The sequence below is a fragment of the Mustela nivalis genome, assembly GCF_964662115.1.
Source record: "Mustela nivalis genome assembly, chromosome: X".
Taxonomy (NCBI): Eukaryota; Metazoa; Chordata; class Mammalia; order Carnivora; family Mustelidae; genus Mustela; species Mustela nivalis.
Window position 1 is genome coordinate 68,187,819 of NC_139040.1, and position 22,465 is coordinate 68,210,283.

A 22,465-nucleotide genomic window follows, 5' to 3' on the forward strand; every position below is an offset into this window, starting at 1 on the left:
TTAGTCTTTCCCCTTCTGTCATTTTCAGAAGAAATGGACAATAGATCATCATCTCTGCCCTTACTTAGGAGGTAAATTTTTGAGGATGATAGAGCACACTTGGCACACAGTAGGTCTCCACAGCTATTGAATGTTACCTCATCAGCTTCCTCTTTCCTAAATAATAATAATAATAGTAGTAATTTTAAAAGACCTAGTCCCTTTGGGACATTGCTTTTGCTCGGCTCCAGAACCTCTCCAGCTTTTCCACATATGCTGAAAATGTGTTGACCAAAGGTAGACCCATGAGTGTTTGAAAAGGCCTAAAAGGAAAAGAACCAGGGCGCTTGGGTGGCTCAGTTGGTTAAGTGTCTGCCTTCGGCTCAAGTCACGAACCTAGGGTCCTGGGATTGATCCCTGTATCAGGCTTCCTGCTCAGCAGGGAGCCTACTTCTCCCTCTCCCTCTGCTCCTCCCCTCCACTGTGCTCTCCCATTCTCTCTCTCAAATAAATAAATAAAATCTTTTAAAAAAATAAAAAGAAAAGGACCATGGAAAATGTCATATACGATGGGACAGCATCCTGGGTCTGCTTCTAACAGTAACTGAGGGTTAGAAAATGCTGGGCTTTTCTGGGCCCATTTCCCCAGATATAAAAATAAGTGCGTCAGACTACATGCCCCCGAGGTTACTTCTCGTTCTAAAACTCGGACTCAAGATTACTTCCCAGCAGTTCCATCCTATATTTTTGTTATTATATGCTAGTATTCACATTAGTTTTGAAAAGAAGAAAGGGAGGGAGGGAAGAAGGAGAGAGAGGAGGAGGGAGGAAGGGAAGGGAGGAGGGTGAATGCCATCTCTACACTATGGACTCATTCAACTTGTGACCCACCCCATCTCCCTCCCCCTACTTCTTTTTTTCTTTTTTGACCAAACTGTGTCCAACCAGTCATCGCCAACTCTCTTGACCCCACGTACCGTATTAGTATATTAGTTCTCAATTTTGGTCTTTGCACTATCTTGCGTTCATCCCATCTGAACATCATTCTGTTGTGTTGGTTTATCTCCCTCACTTTGTCAGGGTCACTTTGAAGAATTCTATTCCTGGTTTCCGAGGTGTCAGCAACCCTGCCCAACTGTCACACTTGAGGAGCAGACTCCCAGGTTCGGTCCCTCGAGTCGCTGAGAAGAAAGTGAACCACCATAATGCTAAACCTGTGGAGAGCCCACTGAATGCCGCCTCCCCCTTTCCCCCCCAAGGAGTTGAGGGGGCAGGGTAAACCCCTAGGAGCCCCTGATTGCAATCCTGGAGAGAAATCACTGCCAGGGCTTCAGTAAGTTCTCTAGTTATAATTCACAGAACCAGAAAAAAAGTATCCCTGGGGAGGAGAGGGCTTTTGCTCTGTCAGGCCCCCAAGACCAGGGGGTCCACCTATCTGATGCCCAACTGGATTTCAATGTGAGAAAGAATTTCAGCCTGTGAGAGGTCATACCTCCTCCCAGCCCCCAGTCCAGGATGGGGGCTGGATGGTGGTGATGGTGGCAGTGGCAGCAGCAGGTGGTGGTGGCCTGGTGGCAGTGGCTGGCTACGGTGGGGTGGGGGTGGGGGTGGGGGCAGAGGAGGAAGAAGAGGAGGAGGGGGAAGAAGACGAGGAGGGGGAAGTATTATTTTTTGCCCTTTCATTAGGAGGCCCATGGTGCTGAGAGAAGGCTTCAGCAGCAGGAACCCAGAGCGTTGGGGGGCAGTGCAGGGGGGTAAGGGTAGGGCAACCTGCTTAAGACTGGACAGGCCTGCATGGGGGGGGTGCAGGGGAGTGTAGCCCAGACTTGTCTCAGTTTAAAGGCACAGGACACAGAGACAGGCTTGATTCCTAGCCCACAGGGGCACCCTGCTGGGAGGTCTGTTGGGGCAAGGCCTGTGCAAGGGAGGCAGGTTGGGAGTGCTAACTGGATTTTTTTATTTTTATATCAAGACACTGTGTTTAAAATTTTTACAAAGGACAAACTCCATGGGTTTCCGTTAGTGTTTTAAGAACTTTTCTTTAAAAAAAAAAAAAAAAAGCCAACAACAACAAAAAAACACCGCCTTTTTGAAAGAGAAATGACAGACACAAAAGAGACTTGGTAAAGAAAATGGGGTGAGTTTCTGATACCATTACCCCAAAGGCAGAGGCAGAACCCAGATTACACCCAGGGGCCCCATAGCAACGACCTCCACCAGAACCTCATTCACCAAATCTAGGGTCCCCTGGTCTAGCCAGGCCAGTGTTCCTGGCCTTTGGGGGAAAGCAGGTCACCCTGCAGTCTCTAGAGCCCTCCACAGGGACACAGAGATAGATGGCTGGAGAATTCTCCCTTGTGGCCCTCCAACCCCATCCAGCGGTAGCCCCTTTCTCCTTCCACTCCATGGTCTTGCTCAAATCTGTTTCTTTCTTGGGGTGGTCATGTTCCTTGGCCGGATTGTGTGAGCCCTGGGGGTGCCAGAGCCACACAGACATGGGCCTGGAGCCTCCCTTCCAGAGCCTCTTTGCACTCATGGGTTGGAGAAGCATGTGTTCCAAAATTATTTTAAAAATCAACAAAAACAAGACCCAGAAAAAAGACCAAGTCTGGGGGGAGAAAGAGCTACTCTGCTCTTTAAAGCTCCCAAGTCTGGAGTTGGTGGGTGGTGCAGTTCCAAAAGAGGTGGAAGGCGAGCACCAAGGGGGTGTCCAGCTGGTGCTTTCGGGCCCCCAGGAGTGTCTGTGATCAGGCTCAGGGAGCTGGCTTCAGCTGCTGTTCCACAGGTCCTCAGTTTCCCAAGGACTCACTTGCGTCCCCATTTGAAGGGTTTGTTCAGGTTTACTTCCTTATTTGTGTCTTTGTGCATGCGAGTGCATGTCCACATCTGTCTATGTTTGTGCAGGTGGGTCTGCTGTCAGGTGTAGGTGGGTGTGTATACATATCTGCGTGTACGTGTCTGTGTGTGTGTGTGTGCATGCGTGCGTACATGTGTGTCTTTGCGTGTCTGTGGGTGCATGTGTGTCCATGGATTTGGGCAGGAGGGAGACAGGAGTTAGGTTGTGCTCTGGGCTGGAGCTATACCCGGGTAGTGGAGTGTGAGTGGGGCAGCCCAGTACTGTTGAACCCTGCGGCAAAGGTGTTGTAGGGGTGCAATGTCTGCAGCCCTACCAGGGAGTTGGGAATCATAGTGATGGTGTTGGGTGTCATGAGTGGGATGTCGTCAGGAGAGCGGCGCAGGGTCAGTGTGTAGTCAGGCAGTGCAGTGAGGCGCAGTGTGTCGTGGGGGGGACCAGCCTCACATTCGTGGTGGGTAGGGCCCAGCTGTAAAGCTGCCAGCTCCTCCTCAGGAGCAGCTCCCAATTCAGGGGCCCCGGCACCCCTCTGAGGGCTGGGCTGCCGCAGGGGCTCCTGACGCCGTTTGTCCTTGCGGTAGTAGAGGGCAGCGAAGGCCAGAACGTTAAGGAACAGGAGGGAGGCCCCCACAGCGATGGTGACACTTAACTCAGTGGAGTAGTCACGAGGGTTCTCCACCAGGAGCGGCCCTGCATCCTGGTCCCCATTCCAGGAGCCCTGGGCATTCTCATTGCTGTAGGCAGGGGAGATGGCTGGCCGCTTGGTGCTCCAGGTCTTGCCGTTGGGCCTGCGGGTGATGTGGGAGCTGTGGGTGGTATCCGGGGGCGGCACTTTGGTGGTTGTGGACGTATAGTGGAACATGTCATGCAGGTTGTATAGGTGGGGCACCAGGTGTTTCCAGAAGGCCACCTTGGTGGCCCGGTAATGATCGCGGACCCTTGGTTTCAGCCCGATGTGAAGGTAGAGCTGGTCTCGGGGATTGTATTTGGACCAGGCCACTTCCTCAAAGCGGTTGGCCTTGGTGTGAATGAACTTGGTGTCCTGGGGGACCGGCTTGTTGGGATCCCTGAAATACCACATGGAAATCTGGGGTCACCACTCTACCTAGGTGAGAAAGGGCCCAGAATTCTTTCTCTCACACCCACATTTCCATTTTTTTCAGGGTCCCTCCCTCTGTCCACACCCCTCCTCCTCCCTGGGGCCTTGAATTCCTATTGCCCACTGTATCATGGAAACTGGTTCATCCTTCCCTGTGCCCATCCTGTAAGGTCATGCTATAGATGCCTTTTCTTCTCACATGCTCCCAAACATCAGCCAATCTTTTCAGCTGCCCAGTTATTCCAAGAACCCTTGAAAGGCTCTTCATAAAGGCACTTTTTTCCCCTCTTCACTCAGCCTCTGACCATCTAACCTTGAATCCTGTGGTTCTCAGTAACTCTCCCTGTGGCTCAGTCCTAATGCTAGCTGAGTTCCAAGCCTCGACAACATGTTGGAAGGAACAAATGGCACGAAAGACTCAAAAGGATGAAGGGAACGAAGAGGAGGCCAAGCAAGATTCGGGGGAAGGTCTTTTAAAAAGGAGACAAAGGAAGAGGTCTAACCATAGAGGAGTGGAGGGGTAGGCATGCTGGGGTCCCAAAGAGCAACCCCCACTTTTTCCTTACCCGGTCTTGGCAAAGTTGGTCCAGTAGGTCATGACGACAGCACTGAGCATGACGTCATTCTTGGAGAAATTGCAGGGGAAGAGGTCGGTGGGGCCTACCATAGGGACACCAAAAACGTAGGGTACTTCATCCCCATGAGCTGCATCTGACCAAGCAGGCTTCATGAGGCTCTGGCAGTGATGGTAGAAGGCGTAGAAGTATGTAGGTGACCCGTAGCGGGCGTGCAGATCAGCGGTCACCACCGAGGGCTCCACCCACTGGTGGTCAGTAAAGAGCGCCACCAGTGTTTTACGGCGGGTCTCCGGATTGTCACGGTCTGCCCAGTCTGTGTACATGAACTTGATGGTCTCCCTCAGGGTGTCCTTACCCTCAGGATAGCCATACAGATTGTCCACAAAGTTAGAGACTGAGTAGTCAAAATCAGTGCCTGAGACGCCATCCTCAGGGTCCACCACCCCTTCCACGAACTTGAGCCCTTCGCCCTGGTTGACACCTAGCATGATGTCATAGTTGAGGAACTCGCCCTGCTCCATGAGAATCTCAGGGTCATCAGGAATGACGTCGCCATCGATCACAGGGCCAAAGGCCACATGGTAGCGGGCTGGCTGGATGTCCTGCTCTACCAGCTCCTTGGCACTCTTTTGACGAAGACAGTCCACCATGTCCACCGTGTCTAGCACATTACAGCCTACCTTGTCCGCCAGCAGGCTGGTGTACTTCACCGGCTGGTAGTTCACAGCCCAGCTGGACAGGGCAGAACCACTTTGGATGATGGCCCTCTGGAAAAGCCCTGCAGAAGACACGCAGCACCAGCTCAGATCATCATGGCCCCCAGCGCCTAGGCCTCTCTTGCCTTTCCCTGAGGGACAAATTAAACCTCTCCTCACTCCTCTGTCACTGAGGCTGCCCTCTGGGTGCAATGAACTACAAAGGAAGAAGAGACCTTTCAAGAAGAAGAGACCTTTCAGTGGGGATGATGGATTAGGACCAGAGGAGATGTTGCTGGGCCCCTGCATGACCTGGACTGACCCCCTGCCTGCTCCTTGCTTCCTTGTTCTGGAATGAGGGTTGGTAACTTGGGGGTTAAGGAAATGGCAGCGGGAATTAACCCCTTGGGTCCCAGACATCAGCTTCCTTATGCTCCCTCTCTTTATCTCTCCTTGTCTTCCCTCCTTGCTTCCTGCCCAGCTGGGCCCAGTTCTGTGCCAGCACACCACCAGGGAGCTGGCGCTTCCACCACAAAGGGGTCTTTTTCATGAGAGATGAGAAATGCAGGCAGGAGAGAGCCTCACATTCTGGGAGTTTGGGGAAAGATTCCTGAGGGCAAAGGCCTGGGGATCTCAAAGTCTCCAGGGAGCATGCCCTCACAGCGTGGAGTCTCTACAGAGACTTTCCTTTTCCTGAAGCTACTGATGCCTCAGATCTAGTTTTTCCCCTGGCCAAGAGGGAGCCAGTCCTCCGAACTCAAAAAGTGGATGATTCTTCTCCCCGCCCAAGAAAAAAAAGAGGGGGTATCATGCTGTCCCTGGTCCCAACATTCCCAAGTGAGGAATAATCTGGCCCTCAGACACCCAATTCCTTTCCACTAAGAGAAAGGCAGTTGGCATGGGTAGAAAGAGAGGGACAGAAATATAGATTACTACATAAGAGAGAGCCTCACTTTTCCAAAGTGAGGATTACTTTTCCACGGATTCTCTGTGAATCAGTCACAGAAAGACTGAGAGAACAACTCTTTAGGAGAGCCAGGCCCCTCAGGGGACAGAATGTAGTACTACCCCCAAGAAAGGCCTTGTCCTCCCAGGGAAGTTCCCGATCTGAGGAGGCACCAGTCCTCACAATCAGTCATCTCACCCTCCTTTGTGGAGAAAGGGGTCCCTGTTCCCCCTACTATGGTGTGATTCTGATCCCACCCTGGTCTTCCCTCACTGGCGAAGTCCCTGGAGGGACAGAGGCAGGATGTCGAGGTCAGAGAAGGTGATTTTTCTCTCTGAGAGGGATAGGCCTTTTTCAAAGAGGGACTGAAAGTCTTGCTGTGAGAATATCACTCACTCACAGGGTGGACTCCAACAAAAAAAAACCTGGTCCTCTCTCCCAGATTTCCTTTCCTCAGAGGAAGGAAAGGAACCTATTTCAGGAAGGTCTCTTCTACATGAGAAGCTCATCTTTGCCTCTCAGAGACAGAATGTGCTCTATAGCCCGGAGTTGAAGGGAACTTGCCCTGCTGAGCCACAAAGGGCCTGTTTGGCTTCCTTAATGAGTCACTAGCCAAGCAAGGAGAAATGCTCTCCTTTGGGCTAAGAATGAATCTCCCTTATGGTTGCCCAGCTCAGGAGGAGCTCTGGTGTGGGCTACCAGATTGCCAGCCTCTCAGAAAAAGCCCACCCCACAGGTTAGTGATCCTCACTATTCATCTCCCCGCTTAAGGACAGATCCCCTCCTGTACAGACTTGTTCTTCAGAGAGAAAAGCAGAAAATGAGTGTTTCTTACACCTAAAAATGAATTCCCACTCTAGATCTCTATCCTGAAGTCACATGTCCTTCCCAAACTGAAAGATTTCCCTTGCCCCCCAATTAAAAAAAAAAACCCACTGTCCCTTCAGATAGACATTCTACTCCCACTCACCCAAACTCGACTCCCACACGAAGGAGGATCTTACTCTCTCAAGATATAAACAGGATTCTCTCTTTCCCTTTCCTGCACTGGGAGAAGGACTTCTTCCCTGAGAGGAACATTTCCATTCCACTTCTCCCTAAGGGATGCCAAGCTGGTAGAGGAGGGCCAGCTGATTCCCCTGGGTGCTCTGGACCCCAGAAGGCCTAAGGCTCAGGGTGGGCAGCTGGCCCATTGCTAGCTGAGGTTCTGCCCCGAGCACTACTCACCCTCAGAGTGATGTGACAGCGTGAGGAGGCTGACACAGGATGCGCCAATGCCTGAGCCGAAGACGGTAATACGGCGGGGATCGCCACCAAAGAAGGCAATGTTCTCGCTCACCCAGCGGAGGGCCTGGATTTGGTCAAGAAGCCCATAGTTGCCCTTGGCAGCCTGATCGCCAGTACTCAGGAAACCTGGATTCAACATAGGGCATGAGGACGGTGAAGGCAGAGGGATGGGGGATTGGGGTTAGAATGGCAGGCAGGAGATGGGGACGGGGAGGGTGGGAGGGCATGAGGACAGAGGAAGGGGCATGCGGTGGTGTTCTGTCCACCCAGCTACCATGTACCATGGCTCCTGTATGCAAGTTCCAGCCCCATCCATATAGGAAGGATTGATCTGCTCCTTGCCTCCCACTCCCATTCTCCAGTGTGGAGGGGGGGGGTCCCCAGACTATTCGAGGGGACGCCTTCAGCTGGGAGACTTAAGCTGCAAGAATTGCAAATGGCCAGGTCCCTGAGGTACTCTTTAAGACATTACCCTAGCTTCCCGGCGAGATAGTTTGGAAAGAACAGACACCCTGGAGTCATATGGTCCTCAGTTCCCGTTCTAGCTCTACTGCCTACTGGCCATATAGCCTTAGGCAAGTTATTTAAAATATCTGGGCTATAGTTTCCTCTTCTGTAAAATGGAGATAAAAATACTTCAAAGGGTTGTTGCCAGGATAAATCGAACACAGGCCTCTCTAACACACTCCACACTCTTTAAGTCTGTAATTACTTCTCGTTCCCCTTCCTCCTCTCTCTGAAGGAAGTGAGGCTCCCAAGAGGTAATGGTCCCCAAGCCCTGCTTGCTGCCCATCCTGTCTGGGTTCGTCCACCTGCACACCTCGTTCCAGGGCCTCGGGTGGCTCCTTCCCCTCATCTCGGGGCTGATTCTCATTTCCCCTCTGCCCAAGACCTAATGATTCAGAGACTAGGGGGAGGAGGCCCCGCAATCTGTATTTTTCACCAGCTCTCCAGGTGATCTGGGGCCGCTAAAGTTAGAAAACCACTGGGTGAGGCCATCTTTTTCATCTGGTGGAGAAATGGGCAAGTCAGCGCTGTGTGTTACCACAGAAACAGGTCTTCCCGCCCGCCCACCCACTGGGATTTGCTGCTGAGGAGACATGTCACCATGGAGACTACCTTCCCACCCACCTGCTGGGATTTGCTGCTGTGGAGACTTGTTGCCATGGAGACTACCTTCCTGCCCACCTGCTGGCTATCCCACAGAGATGTCCTATATTCCCCCCCCCCCCCCCCCGCATCCATTTCAGAATGATCACACCGCCTCATTTCCTCTCTCTTCCTTGATCCCTGTGCTCCTTGGAAAGCTCCCGTCTTCTCCTGCCCTAGGCTTCTGGAAGGGTTCTTTCCAGGCGGGTAGTCGTGGCGCTCCTACGCGTCGGACACCCCATACCTGGATTGGTTTGTTTTGGACTCCCCATTTGAAAGCACCTTCACAGCACCTGGGATCAGCTTTGTGGGAGGTCATGTTTGAAAAGGCCCCCTCAGCTCGCAGGGAGTTCTCTGGCTATCCTGGCTGGCCATGGGTGGAAGCTGAATTGAAATAGACTCAAGCAGGTGCAAGACCTCATCCCTGTCTTTCTCAGGTCCTCCTGTTTCTAGCTTCTGTGAAAGAGCTCATTTCACCCTCTTCAAGGGTGCTATTAATTTACATTTGGTACCATTAAGGCCATAAAGTACTTAGTTATTCCTCTCAGACCCAGTCACAAGCCCTCTTTAGCCTCCAGGTTCCCGGAGAGGAACTGTGAAGGAATCAAAGAAAGTCTGAATGAGGATGAACGGAGGGGCCCTTGTTCCTCCAGAGAAGGGAGCCCGCTTCTCCTCTGCCTGTCCCATTCATACACCGAAGCTGCTGCTGCAAGTCTTAAAAAAGTCTGCTGACCAAGATCCACCCCAGCTGTCCAAGCCCTAGACCCTCCTGCAAGAACCACTATTTGCTTCTCTTAGCCTTCCCATCCTGTATCCCTGCCTTTCTCCTTCCTCTGTATTTCCTTTCCCTTTCCTCTTACTGAAGCCACGGCACACCAGGCTTCAGCCCCGGCTGAGGGAGTGTGCCGTGAAATGTGTCAATGCATCTGTCCCAGCAGCGGGAGGAGCCCCGGTGCTTCAAGGTAGTCAAGTAGATTTCGCCAACGTGTCTCGATTCCCTGGGTTGGGAATAAAGGCCTGATGGGGCTGGGTGGAGGAGCCAATCACCCCCTTCTACTCCCTTGGCTTCCACCAAGCCCTGGGATGAGTGGCGCTGAAGCATGCAGATGAGGCCATGTCAACCATCTCTACTACAAGAGTCCTGCGTGAAGTGTTCTATCCACTGGGCCGAGACAGGTGATCCCACAACCAACCAAGAGTGCACAAAGTCTGGCAGCGCAGGAGAGCAAGTCGCTCACTGCTAGGGGCCCAGTAACTCAGCCGTCCACGGGAACCATGGGAGGAGAAGGGCTGAAATACTCCTCCACAGAAACTGTCACAATAAACCTGAGACCGGCTCCCTCGGCCCTGGATTTGCACTGTGTCGTTCATGGTAGGCCCCCCGTCAACAGAGGATGAGGGAATCAGGCACACTGCACCCAAACCACAGAGCTCCATCCCTCGAGGCTTGACTTTCACTAGGTTGTCTGTTTGCCCCAAAAGCTGCCTGAGCAGAGATGTATCATCAAATTCTGGAACCCAGATGAAAACCTGGCAAGCCCCTACCTCCCTGGCCCTGGGGGTGTCCACGTCTGCTATCCCGCCGGTGTCTCTTGTGTTGGTCTCAAGCCCCATGGCGGGGACTCCTCAAATAATAAAATGGGATCCATGGACTGATCTGTGACAGTCTCCATATAAATGAATCACCCAAGATGTCCCAAGAAGCACCTCAGAGTAAACCATATGTCTGAGCTCAGTGCTTCCAGAGAAGCTGAAGGGAGGGTGAATGTGTGCATGCCGCTGGGGGGGTCCCAATCCGGCCTGCCCAATCTGGGATGCTTAAAGACCCAAAACAACCAAGTCACAGCTACACAGCAAAGTCTCCAAGTGCCAGGGACAGATCTATGTTCTACATCTGGCACCGAGAGACAAAAACATCTTGTAGGTACCCAGAATCCAATCAGTGGCTTATAGACTACATTTGGGTTGCTGAGCAGGCTTTAAAGGAGACACAGGAAGTGGTGGGGGGAACTTTGGACCAAATCTCAGTTTGTGACTCCTTCCAAGGTTTGGGTAATATTATGTTGATCATTAACAGCTGAAGCCCAAAGAATACGACTCTTGCCCCTAGATGTGCTGTTTTGGTTACCCAAATGAGAAGGGGTTGTAAAGCGGGTGGGGTGGGTGTAGGTGCTTAACCTGAGTTTCTAGGATGAGTTTCAGTGATGTCCATGGAAACGTTTCTATAGGTTTGTGTACGTGTGTGCACATTTACCCGGTGGGGGGGCGGGTAGGGTCCATAGCTTTCATTAGAATCTCAGAGGGGTCTAAGGCTCCCCCAAAAGTTAGGAACTTCTGATGTATAAGCTTCAAGATTAGGGAAGTGGGAGGGTTGTCCAGGAACCAGCACACTGGGTACCATAGAGAACACTCACCGACAACAGGCCCTGTACAGCCCACAGCTGCAAAGAGACACTTCAGATCCTGAATCTCTCTTTCCTGTCTCTTTGCTCGGTGTGATCTTGTCCTCTTTTCTCTCCCCTCTGTCTTTTCCTTCTCTTCCTCAATTCCCAGCCCCCCGCATTCCTCCCCGTTCCTCCACTCTTTCTTTTTCTGCCTCCCTAAGCTGTTCCGATCATACGGAACCGAGGCACATTCTTCGTACTCTCTGTGCTTTCCAATAAAACCAACAGAATGGAGCTCTGTGTTTCTGATTTTTAAAAGCAGCCGAGTTGAACATTTTCTATCAGTCTCACTAAGAAAATAAGGTGGCAGGGCTCCTTCTGGCCTTCAGCTACCGTAGGCGCATGGCTGGATATCTGTGTGACCTTGCTTCTGGAAATTCCTGACTCTTCGGGAACCATGCAGCCCTTGCATGTAGCTTTATGGCCACCTTCTCTTCCCCTTTGCTGTCAGAGACTCAGATCCCCTTCCTCAACAGGACAGATCACTTAAGAGAGCCTCACCAGGATGTCTGGGGCAACTCGGGGAGACAGAGGAGCAGCAGCCAAACCATGAAACCCAAGCCCACCAGATCACCTAGAGACCAGGGAGATGCCTTGCATGCTTCATCCCCCAGGATCCAGAGGCCACTCGAAGGGACATAGGCTCACTGTTTTCGGGGAACATCCTTTCTCCAGTCTGGACCCCAAAAAGGCGTCTTGCTAGCCCACCGAGTGTCAATGGTAAGTCAAGAAAAGGTTGTCTTTCTGGGCTCGTGAGCTGTACCAGAAGTGGCATGGAGCACCAGGCCCTCTGGGGTTAGAATTAGCAAGAACAATACACTCAGAGGCAAATTAAGATAAGGTCCTGTCAGCCAAGGGGCCAGGGAAGAAGTCATGCCACAGCTGGTCCAGCACGCAGGCCTCTGGATCTGATGCACAGCCTAGACCCCCACTGCAACCTGGAAGACACCAGCCATTCAGGTCAGTTGTCTTTCTCATGCTATTACAGGGTTACGTGGCTGCACGTGCCCTTGGAGACCTGGGTGAGCGTCTGAGAGGGAGCAAGACCCTGTACACTGTGTCACCCTCTCTAAGGTACTTGTGTACCTCAGGAACCTGGCCGCAGATAGGCAGTAACAGTCAGCAAGGAAGACACAGCCCAGAGGGGCAGCCTACATCACCAAGCCCAGCCAGTGGCTGGCAGAGGATGTGGGGGGAAAGACTCAGGGGTGCATAAGAGGAGGCATTTGGGAAGGAAGCCTGTACGTGTGAGAGTGTGTTTGTGTGATGGGGTGGGAGTATATGGGGATGTAGACACAGAGAGAGTAGTAGAAATGCGTACGTGTGTTTATACGTGCTACGCAAGTGTGGGGTACTCACACGCATGGGGGTGAGGCGAGGTGTGTGGATCTGGAGGCCAAGCAGGTGTACATGAGTGTGTATGTGTTTGTTGGGCAGGGTAGGGGAGGGGAAAATGTATGTGTGTGTACTGCACATATATACGCAGGGTACGTAGGGGAGGAGTGTCTATGTGCGTGTATGTGTATACGTGTGTGTATGTATCTACGTGGGCATGTGGGTATTCATGTAGGAGGTCTATGGGTGTGTGTACACAGCAGAGAGCTATGTAAGTATAGTGCCTGGGATGGGCATGGAGACATGGAAGGGTTTGTGTGTAGGATTTGTGAGGGGGTGTGTGTGTAGGATTTGTGGATGTGCAGCGTGAGGAGGTGTGGATGGGCGGGTGCGGGTGTATGTGCGTAGGGAGGGGGAATATTGGTTTGCGTTTAGGTAGGGAAGCTGAGGGACATATGCGCGCGTGTGGGTGTCCGAGTGGAGGTGGAACTGGGAAGCACGGTGGGGTGTGAGTGTGTGTGTGTAAATGTGGAGGGAATATTTATGTACATTCAAGGTATAGGCATGTGGGGTTTATGTGTAGTGTGGATGTGTACGGTGTGAGTCTTTGTGTAGAGTGTCTGCGTGGGGGTAGAAGGAAGTGTGAGTGTGGGTACGTGTAGTGTGTTATAGGTGTAAAAGTGGATACAGAGATGTAGAGGGAGAGATAGATGGGAATGCTGGTGGGGGTTTCTGAGAGATCTGTGTACATATGGGGTATGGATGTGGAGTGGAAAGAGGTATATGGCATGTGGATATGTGCGGGAAAAACCATATGTGTGGAGTGTTTATGGAGTGGTGGAGGAGCATGCATGTGTGTGTGTGAGAAAGGCGGCCTGTAGATGTGGATGTGGGGTTCTCTATGTGTACAGGTATATGTGTGTATTTGTGGGGTGTGTGAGAAATAATAGTATGCAAGGGGGTGTGTGGTGGGCAGTGTGGATGTGCAGTCAGGTGAGGGTACATGAGCAAGTGGATATGTGATGGGCTAGAAGGACTATCTGTATATGTGTGGGGCTTTGAGGAAGTGGGTCTGGGTGGGTAGGGACAGGGGACGGACACTAGAAAGTTCCAGACCCTGTGAAACTCAGCCAAGCAATGGTCTGAAAGCAGTGACCTGGCTTGTGACCTTTAAGAGAAGGTGTGGAGGTTGAATTGAAATTCCAGTGGCAGCTAAACACTCCAGGAAAGAGCCTGGGAACATGGGCAAGCACCCAGCACTTGGTTAGGGACCATGTGATATCACTTGACTTTGGTCACTGGTACCCATTAGAGAACGGAGGCCAGCATTAAATCCCCAGCATTCTTTCCTCCTTCCTTGAGAACCTGGGCCTCCTTCAAGGCAGCTAGCAGAGAACCATACCTAGCACCCCAACCCGATAGTTGAGGGTGATTACGATGACATTGCCATAGCTGGCGAGGACGCTGCCGTCAATCATGTTGCCTGTCCCTTCCATGTACGAACCTCCATGGATGTAGACCATGACAGGCTTAGCGCCACTGTCCCGGATGTCTGCAAGGAGAAGGGGTGAGACACAGGCTGGGTAGGATGCCCTTCCTCCCTCACCCCCGCCAGCCCTGGTGGGGGTGTGGGCAGCAAAGCTATCCCAGGTGCCAGGACACCACCGCCAGCTCTGGGGGCAGGACTCACGGGACTGCTGGGCCCGGAGCTTGAGCATTGGCCAGAGACTTAGCCGGAGGTGGACTTCAGCATTGGTTTTAAAGACTCAGGTTTCAGCCTCCCAGCTGAAGGCAGTCAGCCAGGCCTGCTACGGCTGGGCCTAGATAGGCGACAGGCTAGGCCCTGGGGACAGGGGAGCAGGAAGAAGAGGCAGGGCTGGTCTCTTAGCTGGCTCAAGCGAGTCCCTGCCCCCGGGGCACCCGGAGTCCTGGGACCTGACACGCTTAGGACAGCAGGGGCTGGGGAGCCTTGAAACCCCCAAGACTAGACCAAGTTACATGGAAGTAAGGCCATTGGCAGCAGCCGGCCCCCCCAGTGCAGACAGAGACAAGAGGAGTGGGAAGAAGGGGGGGTGGCACAGGGAGAGAACAAGGAAGGATGTGGGTAAAAGGGAGTGAAGGGCAGTGATGGGGTAGAGGGAACCTTAGTGACATGGTCTCTCAGCCATGTGCTCATTTACCCCATTGTCCCCCGGGGGCGTCAGGCAGACTTAACTGGAAGCACTGGGGATGGGGAGAGGAGAGGGGCAGAACTAAGAATGAGAGAGACCCCTCCACCCCACTCTGCAGCCCCTCCCCTCCCATCAGCATTAGGATGAAGATGGAGCCTCCCCAGAGGCCATTCAGTGAGAAACCTTCAAGCAGCCACTCCCAAGCCCAGTGAGCACAGCGGTGGCCTTGGGTCTGGGTAGTCAAGAGAAGGCTCCTGACCTGACCACCTTGACTTGCAGCCTCTCAGTGTGTGAGCTGGACCAACACTCCGCCACACCAGTGCGGCCCTACCAACCACCAGCGGAACCCCCCCCCCCCCGCCCCCACAGCTGTTTGGCTCCTTCAGGGCTGGAGGGGCAGGGCCAGGGCAAGGAAGGTAGAAGGAAATGCTCTGTGCTGCTTAGCAAACACAACCTGTTTTCCCAAGGAGGAAGGCAGACTGGTTCCACCATCACCTAAGTATCTTCTGCCATCTACTGACTGGGCTGGGCGTCCTGGCCTCAGCCTGGCACTTTAGCCCACAGCCTTCCTGGTCCTGTCCCGAGCCAACCACTGCAGTCCGTGGCCCTGAGGCCATATCTCTTTTCCTGGGAGGAGGCCAGGGGGTGGGGGGGTGGACAGTGGTGATTTAGGTGTTGCTAATCTCCAGCCCTTTTGGTTGTCATGGCCTCACTCCTCAGCTCAACGGCCTGCCAGGCCCCTCTCCCAAGAGCCTGTATTCCCGCGAAACACATGTGTCTCCACAGTGAAACCCAGGTACATCCTCACCATCCGGTCTCCTTTGTACCTCTCTCCCTGCCCTCCCTCTGCCCTGCTTTCTCTCCACTCTCCCTGCTGATCGGTGGGGGCAGGTGCCCGCTGAACCACGGAAGATGCGGGAGGAAGCTGTTTCTGGCAGTGCCCACTTCTCTACTGTAGGACTCAGGACGAGGGTAGGGGACCGGGGTGAGGAGGCTGCCACCCCCTCCCCCCCAGCTTTACTGGTGGTCCCCTGCTCCCTCCAGCCAGCCGGGTCCATCACCAAGGAACTCCCAGCGGCCCACCAGGCCAAAGATGGATGAACAGCCCAACAGCCTTGTATAGTAACAGAAACACACCAACGGACGGACAGACAGACAGACGGGGCTTCTCCCCATCGAGAAGAGGAGGGGCTCTGTGCCATGCACCAGCCGCCGCGCCCTGCAGCCCCCAAATACCTTCATCTTCATCCCCGTCATTATCCGCTAAGTCCTCGCCCTGTTTCTTAGCGCCGGATCCTGGGGACCAGACACAGGGAGACACAACAGCACAGAACAGAGAACAAAACAGAGAGAGAATTCAAAAACAGCATGACTGCAGTGTGGCCCAGCAAGCCAGCTCTGGGCTTGGGCCCAGGACAGGCAGGAGGGATGGCAAGAACCAAGGGAATGGGTGGGCTGAGGCCCAGACCTTCATTAGCCGATGATGGTGTTGCAGGCCCCTGCTGGACTGGCTTCCTTGCGCCTCCCTGTCCCGCCCCCCCATCTCAGCCAACTCCCTTTCCAGTTGGGAAGGCGGGAGCAGCATATGGGCCAGGGCAGAGAGCCAAAGACCCACTCAGGGAAAGGATTTCTCCCGGGTGGCAGGGGCTGCACGTGTGTACACAGGCAGGCTGAGCTGGAGAGCCAGGGCAGGCGCTGAGGGTGACAGGTGGCCTTGCCAGAATGTTGGATATGGATGCGAGCTATTAGGGCAGAGCCGGGAACTGGGGCCCCCCCTGGCCCTGAGCTACCTGGGCCCGGTGGGAAGGCTCAAGCTGGGCCTCAGCTGACCCTGATTCCCAGAGGAGGAAATGGGAGATGAAGCTTTCCCTCCGGTCTTCCTCGTTGGGGCCCCCTGCTCTGGCTGATGGCAAATGGGGTTCCTGTGAGCAGGAACCCAGCCTAAGAGCAGCAAGCACTGCTCTGAGATCGAGAGAGAGCCAGAGGGGGAGGGAGGGAAAGGAGGAACAGGAGAAGGAGAAAGGGATATGAGAGAGATGGAGAGAGACAGAGAGAGAGGGGGAAACAGAGGAATAATGATAACAGCTCCTACCATAGACCGAGTGTTTACCGTGTGCCACTCTATGTCTGCCATACTGTTTGATCCTCACACCCCAGTGAGGTGGGTACTATCTCTACTCCTGTTTCACTGATGGGGAAACTGAGGTTCAGATAGGTAAAGTGACTTGCTCAAGATCACACAGCTAGGAAGCGCTAGAGGTAAGATTCAAACCCAGGTCTGCTCCAAAGCCCATGGTCTTTCCACTGCACCATGCCACCTTTCTGGGAACCGGGGAGAGGGAAGGAAAAAAATCAGCGAGAAAAGAGGTGGAGCATGGGGGGCAGGGTGGAGAGAGGGGAGGGAAGGGAAGGAGAGAAAAGAAGGGAACAGAGGAGAGAAGAGAGACATTTAAGGACCTGTGGGTAAGCTGGCACCAGCTCTCTTTCCTGTTCTAAGGAGGTGAGAAGTGCATCTTGAGCATGGCTGTGGAGACAGAGGGCCTACTGCCTGGATGCTGGGCAGAGTTCGGAGACCAAGGTCATTCTGCCAGCACCCCAGGGCCTACCCTCTGGTCTATGACACCAGATACTCTCAGCCTGCAGGCAGCAAATAGCCCTCTTTTGCAGCTGGTCTGGGCTCTGGTGAATGAAATCCCTCACAGCTATTAATCAAAACAGGAACCACCCTCATATTACAAAATGGCTTTTCAACTAGGGCAAGAGCCTCCCACCCCTCCCCACCCCCGCCCCCAAGGGGCAGAAATGACCTCCAGCTTCCCGAACTTCCAGTGGCACCTACCGTCTTAACACCTGCCAGGACTGAGCTCAGAAACCCTGTGGGGCTCGGGACAGCATCACCCACATGATGGACAGCCTCCCAAGTGGAAGAAGGGACTTACTCATCCGGAAACATGCATTCCCTCCAACCTGATGGAGGTGGAAGTGGGGGGAGGGGGCAGGTCTTCCTCCCCCACACCCCCCCAGGAAATCCCTCACTTGCATGGGCATGGACTTAGAAGGTGGGACCCTATTGCTCCCCACTCCCCCCACCCACCAAGATAGATGCCTTTTCTCCTTCAGCTGAGCGCTTACGGAACAACTCCTTGTTGTCATGCCCATCACACAGGCCAGCTCCACCAACCATCCCCTGTCCCAGCACTGGGCTGCTGCAGGGTCCCAGCCGGGGCTGGTTCTGCCTACCCTATACACACCACAAACCTAATGACCTCGGTGTCTGTCTCTGCTCCAAGAAGCGGGGGTCTGTAAATTCCATTCCAAATGGCCAGCTGGCCCTGGATAGGGAACTAATTTGAACAGTGAAATGACCAAATGCCCTCCCCCACACTGTCAGGGGCTCACTTCACACCTTGGCCGGAGGGGCTTAGCTGAACCCACCAGGTTTCAGTCCTAGGATGGGAGCTTTGTCAGAGTGGTGATGAAGCCATGGTTTAGGTCTAAATCTTGCCTCTGCCTCCTAGCCTTCCATGGCCCCACAGTGCCTAGTTCATGGCCTTAACCACAGTCAACAATCCTGAGAGCTAAATGTTTGCATTTGACCCGAGCTCCCAATAGGCTCTCTAGCCAAACTCTGGGGACTGGAATGCCCTGGGCTCTCACTGGCACTCTGGGGAGATCATTCCTCCTGGAAACGGTTAAAGTTCACTGTCAACCTCTCTCCCTGCCCCCCAGCCCCCACCCAAGCAAGTAACCCACGGGAGGAGGTTTAAGAGACCCTTCTCCTGAATTCATTCACAGACTAGTAGAATGTGGGTAAGCTGGCACCAGCTCTCTTTCCTGTTCTAGTAGAATGTTAAGGCCTGAATGGTCTCCTTATCACCTTCAGAGGTGGGAACAAAGGCCCCTCCAGGAAAAGACTTGCCTAAAGTCTCACTGCAAGCTAGCAGGAGAGCTGGGGTTCAGTTAGGCTTTGGGTTCCCAGCCCCGCTCTCTTTCTGCCACACCACAGTGCTTCTTCACTTGTGCGGGGAAGTGTGTGCTGATCGCCTACTGCCTGTGAGGTCCTGGGCTGGGTGTGGAGATGTGGCAGAACGCTGTGTCCAGAGCCTCAGGCCCCACTCCGTGCTCCAGGGTTACTCAGCACACATAAACTGAACGTGTGGATTCCGCCAGAATCTGCCCCCTAGAGATTCCTGCTCAGCAGGGAGCATCCTGGCCCAGGAATCCTGACAACACCACTCACTGTGAGGGGGGCAACCCTGCCCTAGCATTTCAAAGGAAAACAAACTCCAAGCTTGCCAAAAGGTTGTAGGGATCAGGCTGTGATTTTTCCACCTGTTCCTTAAGCTGTTACTGTTTTCCAATTAGACCCAGTCCATCCACTGTTTCACCATTGTTTTCAGAGCCATGAAGGTAGGAATGACCAGATGGGAGCTGCCTCTGTGCTACAGTGGAAAGAACATGGCCCTGAGGGTCAAGAGACCCGGGTTTGGGTCCCAGCTCTGCCACAGACCAGCGACAGGGCCTCGAGCAGCAGCAAGTCACTCCCCTTGGCCTGTTTCCTCATCCGTAAAATTGGGAAACTGATTCCTGCCTTACAAGCCCCCAGAGACGTGGGGAGGATTTTATGAGCTAAGTATGAAAGTGCTTTACAGGACCACAACAGGAGGAATTTTTCTACAAGGGAAGTACATTTCTGGGTAAATGCAAAATTCAGGATGTTGTGTCTCCTTTTCGAGTCCATGGTTCCTAGAGTCCCCCAATGTCTGTCATGGGACTAGGCCAGGGAAGGGGGGGGCGGTCTGGTCACACAGGTATGCTCTGGCTGGGGTATGGTGGGCCAGGGGTGATTGGCAGGATGACTTGGATCTAAACTTCAGGGTTGGAGAATTGAGTCTAGACTTCAACCCCAGGAAAGAGTACGGAGGGGTGAGCTCAGGGCTGCCGCGCCAGGAAGAGGGCAGAGCCTCTGGCTTCATCCTGGGTGCCTGGAGATCCGCCCACCCCCAGCGCGAGGTGACTCAAGAGAGAGCCATGGGCTCTGTCTTTGGCACACGCCTTACGGTGGAATCCAGGGCTGGGAAGATCGGAAGAAACGGGGTTGCTGCAGCTTCTGCCCTGAACCTGCCTTAGGCCACCAAATCCTCCCTGAAGAGCAGCCAGGGCCCTTGGCTAAAGTGGAGCTTAGGCCTGCTCACCGACCGCCCCCTGAGCCTAGGCTACTTGAAGGAAGGCTGGGTCCTCAAGGGCAAGGGTAGGTGGGCAGGCAGCCCTCCCTCTCTCTCTCTCTCCCTCCCCGCCGGCTCGCTACCTACCTCCTTTCCTACAAATTTTCTTGTTGGGCTTTCGGGCGCATTCCTTGGAAATCCGCTTTACTGTAAAATGAATAAAAAACTAAAAAATAACAGGAGGCCTCTGCCCAGGGGCATGCACCCCCCAACCCCCTCCCCAGGCCCCAAGAGCTGCTCTGCAGGTGGCACATGGCAGAGAGCCTGTCCCACCATCTCTTTGTTTCTGTCACTTACCTTAGTGTGAGCCCCACGGGAGGAGGCAGCGGCTAGCCCAAGAGGAGGCACCTAAGCAATGCCCACCAGGCTGGCCCCCACCCCACACACACCCAGCTCCCTTGGCCACACACACCTACTACCTTTCAAAGCAGGCGGAATGGCAACAGGGGGGCCTGGTGGAGCCAGCATCCTCCCACAGGCAGTTGCCCAGCAGGGACCCATTCTCCCCCAGGGAACCCCCATCCAGCACTCTGGCCCTAGACCTGTCAAAGCTCTCAGGCCTGGCCAGGCCCCCTCCTGGGAACAGTGTCACTCACACATGGGAGCTCAGACAATGCTGGGTGAAGGGAGAACAGGGAGGAGGAAGATGGGGAGGAGGCCAAGCAGAGTGATGGTTAGAAGCATCTTCACAGACAGACAGAGGCATGCTGCAGGGCACACAATGACATGCAAGCCACAAACGCCATGGGAGGGGGGAGGGGGCAGGGAGGGCACAGCGCCTGGCCATAGCACTCACCATCCTCTGTGGGCACATAGACATTCAGGTAGAGGCAGTCTTCGTTGGGCTCCTGGATGTAAGTAGCGACAATATCCAAGTTGGCAGTGAACCAGACGGGCAGCATGACTTCGGGCACAGCCGTGTGGATGTTCTGGGGGCACACTGGGGGAAAGTGTGTGGCGTTCCGGATGCCCGACCAGGATGGGGGTGGCTCAGGGGGCAGGAAACGTTTTTCGCCGATGGGGGGAGCTGCATAGGGCACCCCCAGGTACTGGTCCACAGGCCCCAGGATCTCACTGGGTAGTGGCACCCGGGCACCCCTTAGCTTCCCAAAGTGAGTATTGACTGTGGGCGCTGGGGCCTGGGTACTGGCCCTCAGCACCAAGCTGAGGAACCACAGGGTGAGGCACAGGCTCCAGCCAATCGTGGACGTGGGGCTCAGGGACAGCGAGGGCGGGCCAAGCCGCAGCCACATGTTCCGGGCAGGGGGACTGGCAGGAAAGGCAGACTCCAGGGTCACAGCATCAGCCCGACAGGCAGCCCCTTCATGGCCACACTGACTTGAACCTCAAGACTGAGCTCTCGAGGGACACCTACAGGTGCCCCGCAACGCAGAGAGGTCGTCCAAGCACCACAGCTTCAGAAAGGGGACTCCCTCAGGGCCAGACAGGCCTGTGGAAAGAGGGAAGTAGGCGTCATCTAAGATGGTTAGGGGAGGGCTCCCGAGTCAGGGAAGGGGGTGTCTTTGGGGGCCCCAGTTGGGGGCTGGCTGATTCTCCTACAGGTAGGAGAGGTCTCCAGTGCCTGGGGTTCTGGGGACCAGCTTCTCAGACCCTGGCTGTGTGCCTGGCCAAGGCTGGAAAATCCTAGGGGACTGACCCAGGGACAGTTGCTGCCACTCCAAGTTTCCAGTCCCCAACTCCAACTCCTCTGCCAGTGGAGCTCATGGGGACTCAGCCAGGGGCCCGAGCAGCATGTGGTCACAGGGGGTGGGGAACACTGGAACCTATGGACCTCAGGTCCCTGAGCACGCTGGGCTGGACACAAATAGCGGACTCTCTAGACCCCGGGACCTGCTAACCCCACAGGAAGACTTCCCACACCAGGAGAGGGTAGGGTTGTTAACCTCACTCTGGGGTTCCAAGGCATCAGCAGGAAAAGCAGCAGATAGGCACAAAGGCCCACATGGAGACCCCCCTGACCAATCAACCAGGGTTGGGGGGCAGGGAGGGCAGAATGGCCACTCACCAGAGTCCCCAGAGCCTCCCGTGCCCCTCCTGTACATTTCTCCTCAGCCCTCACCACTCCCGAATTCAGAAGCCTTGGTCCTTTCTGTGGGCTCTCTGTAATTCACACCAAGTACCAAAACTGAGACAGGGACCACTTTGCCTAGAACCCCAGGCACTGGGGTTCAGTCAGTGTAAAATACACAACGGAGTGTGAGGGACACCACACTCAGAGACCCTTGGAGAGGGAAAGTCGCAAAGACTAAAAAAAGGGAGCAAGAGAGACCAAGCCTGGCTCACAACAGACACTGCGATCACAGAGACGGATATTCCAGACCCATGGAGATCCCTCATATAGTCCCACATTCTGAGACCGAGAGCCTCACGGAGCCAGAGAATCACAGAGAAAGACATTCAGAGACGCATGCAGAGACTTACTGGAATATAATCCCACACACACCACATAGGTAAATATCCAGAGACACATACTGCATAATGGTGACACATAGGTGGAGACAGAAACAGAAATAGCAGCACACTCAAGACACACAGGCTTTCTGACACACAGACAGCCAACACATACAGGCGCACACAGACCCTGCTGCATGGACAGACACACACGCTCGCAAGCACACGCGTACACGTACACACACACACACACACACACACACACACGCACGCACAATTTAGTTTTCCCTA

At 54.1% G+C, this 22,465-nt stretch overlaps 1 protein-coding gene across 3 annotated transcripts; it reads right to left on the reverse strand.

Annotated features, from left to right (window-relative positions):
• Positions 1 to 1,914: 1,914 nt before the first annotated feature.
• NLGN3 (neuroligin 3) lies at positions 1,915 to 21,212 on the reverse strand. 3 transcript variants are annotated; one of them, XM_082716163.1, is made up of 7 exons: positions 20,559 to 21,212; positions 19,850 to 19,909; positions 15,774 to 15,833; positions 13,769 to 13,918; positions 7,379 to 7,564; positions 4,499 to 5,288; positions 2,839 to 3,900 (listed from the first exon to the last, which is right to left on the reverse strand). In XM_082716163.1, the coding sequence occupies exons 1-7, from the start codon at positions 21,013 to 21,015 to the stop codon at positions 3,057 to 3,059; spliced, it is 2,547 nt and encodes an 848-aa protein (XP_082572289.1). In that variant the 5' UTR covers positions 21,016 to 21,212; the 3' UTR covers positions 2,839 to 3,056. The 3 variants fall into 3 exon arrangements, with proteins under 3 accessions (XP_082572290.1, XP_082572291.1, XP_082572289.1); XM_082716164.1 differs by lacking the exon at positions 19,850 to 19,909 and having other exon boundaries at positions 1,915 to 3,900; XM_082716165.1 differs by lacking the exons at positions 15,774 to 15,833; positions 19,850 to 19,909 and having other exon boundaries at positions 1,915 to 3,900.
• Positions 21,213 to 22,465: the final 1,253 nt, after the last annotated feature.

Bases quoted from the DNA above. Each gene is read 5' to 3' on its own strand.
- NLGN3 (XM_082716163.1), bottom strand. From the start codon at position 21,015: ATGTGGCTGCGGCTTGGCCCGCCCTCGCTGTCCCTGAGCCCCACGTCC. The intron at 19,910-20,558 runs GTGAGTGCTATG...TTCATTTTACAG, and splicing joins CTATGTGCCCACAGAGGATG to TAAAGCGGATTTCCAAGGAA. The intron at 3,901-4,498 runs GTAAGGAAAAAG...GTGGTATTTCAG, and splicing joins ACCAACTTTGCCAAGACCGG to GGATCCCAACAAGCCGGTCC.